The sequence below is a fragment of the Narcine bancroftii genome, chromosome 1 (genome assembly GCF_036971445.1).
Source record: "Narcine bancroftii isolate sNarBan1 chromosome 1, sNarBan1.hap1, whole genome shotgun sequence".
Lineage (NCBI taxonomy): Eukaryota > Metazoa > Chordata > Chondrichthyes > Torpediniformes > Narcinidae > Narcine > Narcine bancroftii.
This window is the reverse complement of record NC_091469.1, coordinates 204,691,061-204,703,883: the sequence shown is the minus strand read 5'-3', so window position 1 is coordinate 204,703,883 and position 12,823 is coordinate 204,691,061. Positions and strand designations below refer to the sequence as shown.

Below are 12,823 nucleotides of genomic sequence, written 5' to 3'. Positions count from 1 at the left end.
GGCCTAATCCTGCGTTCTAGTAATGTTGCTAGAAGTTATTAGCTCTCAGAACATGAAATTACAATCTCGCTGGGGAGACAAACCAGGATAAACATTTCTGACAACATGACATCCATGTTGATGTGATTGGTTTCATTGTCGAGGTTTGTGAAAAAAAAACATCAACAGGAATGCTAACTCGCTTAAAACTCTAGGTTTATAATGGGCAGGCACTATCAATTTGCTTTGATTCAACTCTAAATTACAATCATTACACATCGCACCAAGTTTACCAATGCTCTTGGTGATCTTTACAGTTATTTGCCCTGGCTTCCTATAAGTGGGATGGCATGTTATTTCTTAATACATCATGGTCGTGAGCCCAAAGTACCACAGTTTTCTGAAACCATTGTGGATTCTGCTTCACTCTGGCTTTATTTCTGTAAGTAAATTTTTAAAAATCTTTTGTTGTATCTCTGTAGCATTAAGTCATGGGACTTACAATCTAATGCACTCTAAAATGGGTCAGTCGTGACCCATCACAAGCTCATTGCAATACAAGCTATACATGCTTCCTGCCACACTGCAAAATATCATATAAAGAGTCCACTATTCCATAAGTTTCATGTCATTCTGGGTGCAGGAACCTTGCTTGAAGAGAAATGTGAAATCACAAATATCTAAACCATTATGGTATTGTATTTCCAAAATTAAACAATGCATATTTCATTGTGTATTTTGCTCATGGATAGTTCACAATACGTTGACAGTTCAAATGCTTCCCATTTCCTTCTAAATTAATTTGGTTCAGTGATAGCAAAATCATCTTGAGGCAAAAGATTTTGTGCTCACACTCTAGATCAGAATTTGAGCACAAAATGCAAACTGACATTTTCCGCAGAACCAAAAAAATGTTATGCAGTCCAAGGACTCATTTTTCGGATTTGATGTTAAATGCATGTCTATTCTTTCAAGTGGAGATGAAAGAATTCATTCCATTAGTTAAAAATTAGCAGAAAGGGCCTCTATTTCATCAGTAAATTTATAAATCAAGGCCTTTACATTTAAGTCAAGATATAGTACATCAGAAAATTGCAAGGACCCTAGTACTCAGCTGCGTGAAAGTGCACTGTGCACAGATCTCTGGTAAACAAAATTCCTCTTGACTTGTTTTCAGCCAGTGAAGCAATTTTAATCCACTTTTTACTCTCTCTGGGATCCCATGGGTTTTTACTTCCCTGACTGAAATGGCATTAGGTACTTTGTTAAATGTTTTGTGAAAATACATGTAAAGTACAGCAAAAACACAATCCTCAATGATTCTCTATGTCATAGAGTGTGGAAACAGACCTTTTGGCCCAAACCAACCAAAATGACCCAATCACTCTAGTTCACTTGCCTGCATTTGGCCCATATCCCTCTAAACCCATCCTATCCAAGATTCTTTTATTGTCATGTAAGAAAACAGAAAATATATTACACCAAATGTCCTTTAGTCTACAGTATGGCAGACAAAGAGTCACCATGAACATTTCCCGGCACCCTTTACAGTAAGAGAAAGAGAAGCAAAAGAGAGTCCCTTCAAAGTCGCTGAATGTCTGAGGATTTGCACAGACTGCTGTTCCATCTGTTGGCAACCAACATTCCAGATCCAAACTTATAGTACAACAAGAAAGCCTTCTGTGCCTTAGGCCATTTGGGAGCCCTTCCAACACTGTCTCAAATCCTGGTTCCGATACCCATTTCCCAAGAGCTTCTCCAGCAGCCTACAGCCTGTGTGGGTCCTTTGACCACTACTTGCCAATACTGCACAGCCCGTGTGGGTCCTTCAGTTGCTGAGCCCCACACTGATCCACTGCCAGAGTCACTATGCTGTAGGATTGTCTCCCCTGCTTCTCCTTCTCAATGGTGGGAAGGGGGGGGGGGAGGTGCTTCTCCCAGTTTCTGGTGCCCTGCTCCAGTTTGCTGCAAACCCCTAACACACCAACCCCTCAAGGCCGCTGCAAAACACTACCATCTTGGGCAGAGACTCCAAAATTGCAGAATTTTAATAAAAGCACCATTGGCTCCTTTAAAAGGCTGTTTAAAGCTTGTACAAAACCACTAGGTTCATAACTAGGCAGTTGGACCCTGCAGAAAAGCTGTGTGTCCCTGCTCCCTAAATCCTCATTGGCAGCAGTGCTGCCGTTACAGCAGCTCCTGCTCCTGTTAAATCTCTCCTCCCTTCTCCTTAAACCTATGTCTTCCAGTTACCAATTCCCCTGCTCTGGGCAACAGAATCGCTGCATTCCACTCATGCTTTTGTAATCTCTATGAGATCACTCCTCATCTTCCAACACTCCAAAGAATAAAGCCCTTAAGCCCCCTTGTCCTGGCAACATCCTCATAACTTTTCTCTGCACCCTCTTCAGCTTGGCATCATTCCTGTAGTACAGTGAACAAAACTGAACACAATATTCCAAATGGGGACTCACCAACGTCTTATTCACCTGTAATATGACTTCCCAACTTTTATACTCAATATTTTGATTGGCCAATGTGTCAAAAGCCTTGTTGACTATATCTACCTGTGAAATGTAGGCATCAAAGTCTAGATTGACAGAGGACTGCACTATTGAAGCGGTATCATTTGGAGAAATTGTGAAAATGAGTCCTCACCTGCTCTTTCAAACAGATGTAAAAGATCCTGTTGGACTATTTTAACAAGGACCAAAAAATTCTGTACTCGGCCAACATTATAAAAATAGGTTATTCCCTCACATTGCTGTTTGTGGGTGCTCTAAATTGTAGCAGTAATCATCACGGACTTGAAAAACACAAAATAAATGCAAGTCTTTCTGCCTTTCTATTCATCATAAAACTTAGTTTTGCTCAACCTTAACAGCCCTGCTGCCACCATTCTTGATGATAATGTCCATCCTGCCACACTGACTAGCAATGTTATTTGTGGTAAGTTAACTACATCATATGTCAATGAATTACCCTAGATTGCTTCAAAGAATTTGTTTGACCAGAATATATTATCCACAGGGAATTCAATTTGTCAGTTCTACCACAGCAGAAAGTGGTGGAAGTCCAATGTTGAGAAATCTCAATTACTTTATATAAAACAAGACATTTCATGAATGTGGCATCAGATCCAGTAGCAAGATGAACTCATAAGAGGTGTTTAAAAAAAACCTGAGACTATGAAGAAGAAATTCCAGGTCAGAATTCCACTCCCCCCCCCAAAAAAAAACCTTATATTACTCAAATATATTTCAAATAGCCAAAATATTTGATTCTTTCCAGTGATTTTATAAAATATCAAAATGAGAAAAAACAATCCTGAACTAGACAAGATTAGATGAATTCATCAGACCATACCCAATCCAACAACATCCCATCCAAATGTGACTAAACCTCCAGATCATTACCATACATACAATCTCAAACATGTTAATAACCAGAATGCAATCCCACACACAAAGCACATGTACACCCTACACATATACCCAAAATTTAAATTCTGTCCCTGTCTGCAATCATATGCCTCCCCACCCCTTCAACTCATTGTTTGTCCATTTTGGCAATCTTCAGACTGAACTACAACTCTTACCCTTTTCAGCAGAATCTTTTCATAGTTCAAGGCTGGATTGACACAATCCTAGCATTATTCTTTGACCTGAGTGAAATTACTTCACAGTACTACTAAAGAAACTATAATTATTACTGCAACTATGAATGATAAAGTGGCCCTGCCTGAACCAATGTTATTTTCCACACCTGAAATATAGTTGAGTTTTCTCAGATTCAAGTTGGGTAGCCAAGTTCTATATCAAAAGCCAAGTCAAAAATGTAATTAGAAGAAAAGAACTTTATATATCTGCTATTAGCTTAGTAAAAGCTTTTGTTGCAACATACTCCAAAGTCATGATACTATTTTTATAAGATGATCAAATTAAACACCATTAAAAGGAAGGATCCGTACAAGTTTATAAACACAAGGCTTTCAATTCTATCCACTTAGAAACAAGTCTTGTGCTTCACTGACTTTTGATATGGGCTTTGTCAACATTGATTAAGCTTTTTGTGATTTTTGTTCATTTCCAAGATTATTTTCTTAACAAAACATTATACCCATGCTTGCCACAATTAAATTAATTTGCTCTTTTTGAAAGTTTATATTTTCCTCAAATTTATAGCATCCTCATCACCCATATCCTCATCCAACCAATTTAGCATCATCTAATAATTTTAAAAATGAATCCAATTCTAAAATTAAAACAGATAATATAAATTGAGAGCACACTGATCCTTATGGAATCCTAAATTCCAGTCTCCAGTTTCTATCTTAAAGTCACCTACCTAAACATTACTTTTCTTAAATCCACTTATTATCATTTTATTCTTTGATAAAATGCCATAGATAGATTGAAGGCTTTTGGTATTATAGATGAATTGTATCCACTACATAATTCTCATAAACTCTCTTAGTTTGTCAAAAAATTCAGTTGACATTGATCAAACTAGTTTTCAAAACTATGCTGGCTGTTCATTACCATATTTTTATTGTGTCTTTTTGGGTTTGAAATGTTTTCTGAATTTTCATTTGAAAATGTTATCATGACAAGTCTATAGTATTCTGGGCATTTGCTACATTTGATCTTAAATGCAAGAATGTGTTAATCCTCTGGAATCAAAGCTTTTGTTCCAAGCTATTTATTTTGTCTAACTGTGCTTTCACCGCCTTTTTAGATTTTACTTTTAAATCCACAGATCAGTAATGATGAGTCTAAAATAAATCTGCCACGTGGATGGTACTCTTCAGACTATAAAAATAACTCGTGCAAAATTATGTAAGGCATAAATGACATGAGCATATTAACCAAGCCAAGGTAAATACTTCCAATTTAATTCCACCCATCAGTTTATTTTCTAACTCCTCCCTTAATTTGTGATATAACCATATAACCATTTCAATTAACAATAGATGCAGAGCCCCCAAATTCCTTAATTCATTAACTATCAGGAGATTTTCTGGCATTCAGTTACATTAACAATTCAATTTTTAGACAAGAACATCCACAAATCAATTCAAAGCCTAGCTTTATCAAGCATTTTCATTTAATCTAAACTGCATTTGCATGGTTAGCGCTAAGTCAAGTTTCAAGGGAAAGGTGAAAAAAAATTGCACGTCCATGGTCACAATTACAAAAACGTAATTCTTAACAATATTATCAGTATATTTTTAGAGCAGTACTTCCTTTATAGTCATTAGTGCTTCTTGATTCGCCCACATAATTAGGTGGTGTAATAAAGTAATTTGAGCAGAAGATTAAATAGTGCTGACACTCAGCATCCATTTACCTAACAAAAGCCAAGCCAGCTGATACATCTCTGAAAACTCCCGATTCATTCTGCAACAATTCTGCCAGACAGGACAATGACAAGCACCTAAAATTTCAGCTATGCAGCAGAGATGAAGGTCATTTGGCATCTTACAGCAGTATGTTAACGCCAGTTTCATTAGAGCATGTAATTTATGAACATCCTCTTTATAATTAATAATTCATATGCTGCAGACTCTTGAGATTTCATTTTGTGGTTTAAAATCCTGGCAATAAATCAAGAAGGTTAAAATCTGCACATGGAATAATAGTATCTAGGTACTTCACATCAAACAACTGAATAGATTTTTGTTGATTTTTTTTATTGGGTTATGCCTATTGCATCCATTAGACCATTTGTAATTTTTCACATAAAACACAAGGTCATAAGTGAAAAAGCCCAAGGACATACCATGATTTTCCACTTGCTATTCCAGCTTCCCTTTTGTGTCTTGTTCTGTTCGATGCCCCTTACTTTCTGCAGTCTCCACTAGCCACTGGTTTCCTTTTTGCAACAGAACTTCCTCATAAGCTCTTGTAATCCCTCGACAACTCAGATCTTAAAATAGCAAATGGTACAGCAAGGCGTTCTTTGTAATGTACCTGGAGAAAAAGGACAGTCATTTCAAAGTGAAATGTGTACAGCGAAGACCACTTGCAATTGACTGTAATTTAACAGATATGATTAAAGCAAGAAATGCAAATCTCAGTCCCAAAATCTTAGCTTGCCTAGAATTATAAATAAACTCACAAAGCCAACATATGATTAAGTAACTATTAGGAAAAAGTAGTTCCCCACGCTCTGGGGAACATGGAAATAGAAGTCTCCAGTGTACTTCATTGAATGCACCATATATTAAAACATGCCAGTATTTCTTTTTTAAATATTTGACATAGAAGCCACAAACCTGCTGATAAATATAAATACAACATTTAAATGACTTCATTCTTTTCCTGAAATTTATCATCTGCATTCAATAATTGCATTGAGATTAATTATCTCACATCTCTTTGGATATATTTTTATACATGTACACCAACTCTATTCATGAACTTTCACACACTATTGGTTCTATAACATTTCAAATCATTGTGTCCAAAATATATTTCTTAAGCACCCAATATTAATTGATGAGTTTATTGTCATATACACAAGTAAAACGTATATATGCTCTGAAATTCCTACTTGCTGCAGCCAAGCAGGTACTTTGTAAATAAAAACTCCAATAGTACAGATTAAATTACCATATAGAATGAGAAAATGAAAATAGAAAATAGGTAGATAATAAATATCCAGTTACATTAGCACAAGATGAAAAAGTGATGTTTCAATAGTGTGGACTTTTTTTGGTGCTGCAGCAGTTTATGATTAGGTTAGTTAGAAGAGGTTCAAGAGCCTGATAGCCATTGGGGGGAAAAAAAACTGATCTTGAACTTAAAGGTGCCAACTTCTGTACTCTTTATCCTAACAGCAAAAGTGAGAAAAGGTTGTGACCAGGATGATCATCAAGCACATCCCACATGAATTACTATGATGGGTGGGAGGTCAGAGCCCGTAATGGTCTTGGGTACTTTTGCTATTCCAGGGCACTCAAATTACCAAACCAGGCCAGGATGTAACCAATGAGTGAGTATACTTTCCACAGTACACCTGCATTCCAAATCTCATCAGACTCCTTGCAGAGTAAGGCTTAGGTGTATTCTTCACGGTTGCTTTGATGTGCTGGCTCCAGGAGTTCTCCGATAGGTGGACTCCCAGGAACAGGTACAAATTCTCTCTACCTGTGTCCCATCAGGTATTTGGTCCCTCAGCCCCCCCTTCCTAAAATCCATTATAAGCTCTTTGGTTGTGATGTTGAGAGCAAGATTAATGCTCTGGCACCACCCCAAAAGATTCTTGATCTCCATCCTGTATCCTGGCTCATCATTTCCCCTTATTTGGCCCGTAGGTAGTGCAGTCAACAGATTTATAGATGGCCTTGGAACCAAACTTGGCTACGCAGTCATAAATGTATAGGGAATAGAGCAGGGATTAACTACGCAGCCCTGAGGTACCTGTATTAATGGTCAGCAAGGAGGTGACATTGACAATACACATTGATTGAGATTTGCCGATGAATAAATTGAGGATCCAATTTCAGAGATCAAAGAAGCATAGAATACTTAGTTGCATCTTCTAAGCTGGTTATGCATTTCATGCCAATCTTTGTGGATTGATGTACTGAATTATTAATACTTTTTAAATTGAAGAATCAAAATCTATGAGTGCATGTTTTTTTAACAAAAAAGCTCAGGGATCAAACTAACTGACTGCAGCAGCAGGGTGCAACTTTGAAAGGAAAGCACATTCAAAAGCAAACACTATATATCAATATTAATTACATAGCATGCATTCAGTTGCATTTTAATTCGCAAAACTATTTGTTTTGGTGCATGTTCCAAAGAGGACTGGCTGATGTATCCATGCTCCCAATAAATAGCTGCTTTGATGTTTTGCAGATGTTGAGTAAAGCCCACCCTTTTGTGAATGCCAGCGAATGAGTCGACAAAGGCTTGGAGTTTGGCCTCCATGTGAAAGGAAATGCAAGCGCCATCTGCACACGAAGGCTTAATTGATTTTAATTCTAAAGTTCAAAAGCCATTGTGAAACAGTTTTCCATTAGATCCAAAAATTAGCTTCATTTCCACATTTATTAGAGGCAAGATGCAATGTTGCAATGAAAAGAATGAACTAAGTGTCGGAGCAATAACACATCTGTTTGACACCAATCTTCCCTGAGCTCAACTTGTAAACCCATTGGTTAGCTTCCATTTGTGCTTGCATGGATGTTGACCTCCAACTTCAGCAGTTATAAAAATATTCCATGAGGCATGAGAGAATAGATCTCACACTCAACATTTGGATGAGAATGATCCTCTGCCACCCTCTATTTCCCACACATTTGTCCTGGTCCCTTCCCCACCCCCTCCCAGAAATAAGGACAGGGTTCCCCTCATCTTACTTACCAATCCACCAGCTTCTATATCCAATATCCACAATTTCCACCACCTATAATGGGATCCCACCACCAGACCACATCTCCCCTCCCTGTTTTCATAGGGATCACTCCCTCCACAACTCCTTCATCCACTCATCCTTTCCCATCACCTCACCCCCAGTACCTAATCCCAGTGATCACATGCTACACTTGCCTCTTCTTCCTCACTACTATTTGGGGCACATGAGTCCTACCAAGTGTATCTGTAGGGGTCATTACTGCATTCAATGCTCCCAATGAAGTGTATTTTATATCGGAGGGACTGGAAGCAGTCTGGGAGATAATTTCATTGAGGAATTTTGCTCTGTCCGCTGCAACAGCAAGGAACTTCCAATAGACAACCATTAAATATCACACACAATTACCACAATGAGATGTCTGTCCATGGCTTCATGTACTGATTATTTGAAGCCACCGCAAAATGGAGAAGACAGACATATTCACTCTTGGCAATCTCCAACAGACGGCATCAACATCAACTTCAAATTTCTGTTAACCCTCTCCACCAGTGTCTCTTTCCCTACCTCTGTCTCCCCTACTGAAGCTCCCCATCTCCTTCCCTGCCTTCTTTCAGAGAGAGCTACCCTTTCTAGCCCTCTGCCCTCTCCCCTAATCACTTTGCAGCTTCTTTCTCTTCTACCCTACCATCTAAATCCATCTATCATCTCTTACCTGTTAGCCAGAATAATTTGGTATTCCAATTCTTTGTTTTCTTTCTAGTAATATTCTCATTCCATAACACTAATTACTGTCAACCCCATGTGCTCCAAATCTTACTTGTCAACATTTTGTGTAGGACTTCAAAAATTTCAATACACCACATTCTCTGATTTCCCCCATCTATTTTACTCATCACAACAGATCCTGTTTTATTTGAGATTTTCATGATTTACAGTGTTTTATTTTTCAATCAATGAGACTTTATATGAATTACAGCTAGAATGTCATTGATAAGCCTGGCAAATACCTTTGGACATTTCACTGAATTAATGGCACATTACAAACAGAAGACTATAAGAATGGGTACGTTCTAAGTTATAGAAGGAGCTGACTTTTTCAAAAACTACTCATCTCCCATATTGGCCACCGCAAGCATCATGGTAGAAGTGTCAGCAGTTCTTACATTATTTAAACACCTCAGAATACACAAAACCAACATTATCCACCATCCCAAGGGACTGCTAAATGAGAAGAATACAAGAATGGCTGGCTGATGATGGTATTTATCTGAAAATTGCTCAGACATGAATGTTTTGGTTGCCAAGAACATCAAAATCCTTTGTGAAACAGCTGATAATGTACCAACAAATCTTCACTAGCCTGAAGATTCCAAGAACATTTTAATTAATTCTATACTTAAAACATTTGGATAAAAGCAGCAGAATACATTTTCTCCCAAATACTTCGGAAATCAATTGCATTACACATGATAATTTTCTCTGGGCTGCTCCTTTTCCTTCTGAGCTAATACTTAATCTTATGCTTGAAGCATTTAAGATAACACACCACTGGGTGAACAAGGAATCCTGTTATTAAGAGGTATCTGAAATTGTATAGTCGTGTCTATTATTTTCTTAACATACAGGCTATTTTTAAATTGTGCTTTTAACAGAACCATTTATCCACCTTTCCCCAAATCTGTTTAAGTTAACAATTATAAGCTACTTTGCTGAGGCTAAAAGTAAATGTGATCATAATAAAAAAAATTATTTATAATATTAACCATAAGGAACCCCAAAATTTCCAAATAAAGAACCTGGAGCCTGTGGCAAACTGCCTATGCTCACATTTTTCATACCAGGCAAGTATAAACTTCGCTTTTCAAGATACACCACAATGAATTTGTTTGCAAAAGTCATCTCAATATAAAATGATGAGATGATATATAGAAGTACTAACTAGAGAGAGTGCAATACTGGATCTCCTATTAGGAAACAAGACAGGACAGGTAATAGAGGTATGTATAGGGGAACATTTTGGGTCTAGTGATCATAATGGCATTAGTTTCAAGTTATTTATGTAGAAGGGTAGGTCTGGGTCTCTGGTTGAGATTCTAAATTGGACAAAGACCAATTATGAGGAAATGAGAATGGATTTAGAATGTGTGGATTGGGGGTGTGACATCACATGATGTGGTAGACAGGAAGCAGAGTCCCGCTTCTTCTGGAGAATTGACTAAAAGAAAAATTATGTTAAACAAATCAACTTTGAAGAAACTGTGCATTTAACTTCCTCAGGAGTTTGCGGAGGAGCTAGTGGAGTTGTTCAAGTGAACCGGTAAGGACTTGAAGGGCCGACATGGGTTGTTTCTGTGCTGTAAACGGTTATATGGTTATATGGCTATGGTTGAACCCATGTGTGACTTAATGCCATCATATTGTTTTCAAATTATGTTGAAATGTAGCGCAGCTACACTGTTCCTGCAATAACACACACAACCAGACGGGTTGAGCTCAGTGACCAGACTAGTTTATTGCAGGCTGTTGGGGTGCACTTATACTCCCAGCCCGGACCTGGCTGAGAAACGTGCTGGAGGGCACTGACGTCACCCGGGCGTCACGTGGTCCCCCAGCACGGGTTTCTGAGCCCTGTGGTGAAAGGAAGGGAAACCCCCGACGGTGCCATTTTGGCCAGCTGCCCCGCTGCGTGGCTTACAAGCGGAGCCGGTTCACCTGCCTTGTGGTAAGCCACCACACAGTCCCCCCCAGAACCGGCGCCAATGTCCTTTTCCACCGGGCGTCCTCGCTTCTTGGGCTGAGCAATGACCACGGGGCTTGGTGGAATCGATGTGCGCTGGCTTCAGCCTGTCCATGGTAAACAGCTCCTGCCTGCCGCCAATGTCCAGCATGAACGTCGAGCCGGAACGCTGTACAACCCTGTATGGCCCCTCGTATGGTCACTACAGAAGTGCCTCGGTCGGGCCCCGCCGAACGAAAACATTCTCCGCTGAAAGCAGTTCGCCGGGAACATGAGATGGGTGGGTCCCATGCCTGGGCAGTGGCAGGGGTTCAAACAAGTACAAGCGTGCCCTGAGGTGAGGAAGTAGTTCATGCGGTGACCGCTGGGGATTGTGAGGTGCGTTGATGAACTCACCAGGTAGTGCCAGTGGCGCACCGTAGACCACCACAGCTGATGACACCTGCAGATCTTCCTTGGGAGTGGAGCGGATGCCCAGGAGCACCCAAGGCAGTTTGTCCACACAATCGGGACCGGTGAAGTGGGCAATGGGCGCTGACTTAAGGTGGCGGTGCAGACGTTCAACCAGTCCATTGGCCTGTGGATGGTAGGCCGTGGTATGGTGTAACTGGATCCCCAACCTGTTGGCGAGCTGTGCCCAGAGTGCAGATGTGAACTGGGTGTCCCGATCGCTGGTGAGGTGACCTGGGATGCCGACCCAGGCAACACAACCATGCAACAGTGCTCGGAAGCAGGAGTCAGTGGAGGCGTCTGTCATGGGGATCACCTCGGGCCAGTGAGTGGTACGGTCCACCACTCTAAACAGGTAACGGTTGCCCCGTGAAATGGGTAAGGACCTGACAATGTCCACGTGAATGTAGCTGAACCATTCCCGGATGTGCTCAAACTCCTGTATGGGCACCCTGGTGTGCCTGTGCACCTTGGAAGTCTGGCAATGGGTGCATGTTGTGGCCCAGCCTACGATCTGCTTCCGCAGCCCATGCCATACGAACCGTTCTGCCATCATCCGGACCGTGGCCCTGATGGACGGATGTGTAAGGTTGTGGATGTGATGGAAGATCTGCCTGTGCCACTGCTGGGGAACCACTGGGCGCGGGGTGCCCAAGGAGATATCGCACAGGATGGTGCCTTCGCCGCTCAGAGTCGGGAGGTCTCGGAACCGCAGGCCCGTGATGGCGGTTTTGAAGGCCCTTGTTTCCTCATTAGATTCCTGGTCCCGGGCGATCTGGTCGAAGTCAAGACCAGATGTCAGCGCACAGATGGCTGATCGCGAGAGTGCATTGGTAACCACATTGTCGTTCCCTGACTTGTGCCAAATGTCGGTGGTAAACTCCGACATGAAGGAGAGATAACACCGCTAGCGGGCCATCCTTTGCCATCATGACTGCCTGGGTGAGGGATTAGTGGTCGGTGAAAATTGTAAAAGCCCTCCCCTCCAAAAAATAGCGGAAATGCCGCACCGCCAGGTACATGCCCAGCAACTCGCGGTCGAAGGCACTATACTTGCATTCTGGTGGACGGAGCAGGCGGCTGAAGAATGCCAGCAGCTTCCAATGTCCATTCACCTGCTGCTCCAGGACGGCACCGATGGCTGTGGCAGAGGTATCGACAGAGAGTCCCATATGCAGGTTGGTGTGCGGATGGGCGAGCATGGTAGCCTTTGCGAGGGTGTCTTTGGTGGCCTCGAATGCGGAGCGGGCTTCTGGGTTCCAAGCGAGCGTCTTGTTGAAATGTAGCAGC

The 12,823-nt window shown here is 40.8% G+C and overlaps 1 protein-coding gene across 7 annotated transcripts in view; it reads right to left on the bottom strand.

Moving 5' to 3' along the window:
* The window catches only part of strbp (spermatid perinuclear RNA binding protein), a 184,875-nt gene that overhangs the window by 105,027 nt on the left and 67,025 nt on the right, over nucleotides 1–12,823 (bottom strand). For all 7 annotated transcript variants that reach the window (XM_069888815.1, XM_069888772.1, XM_069888762.1 and 4 more), the window contains one exon: nucleotides 5,761–5,951. Coding sequence is in view for 1 of the 7 variants with exons in the window: in XM_069888805.1 (XP_069744906.1) it covers nucleotides 5,761–5,763 (3 nt within the window). In the remaining 6 variants the exon portion in view is untranslated. The remainder of the gene's footprint in view (nucleotides 1–5,760; nucleotides 5,952–12,823) is intronic.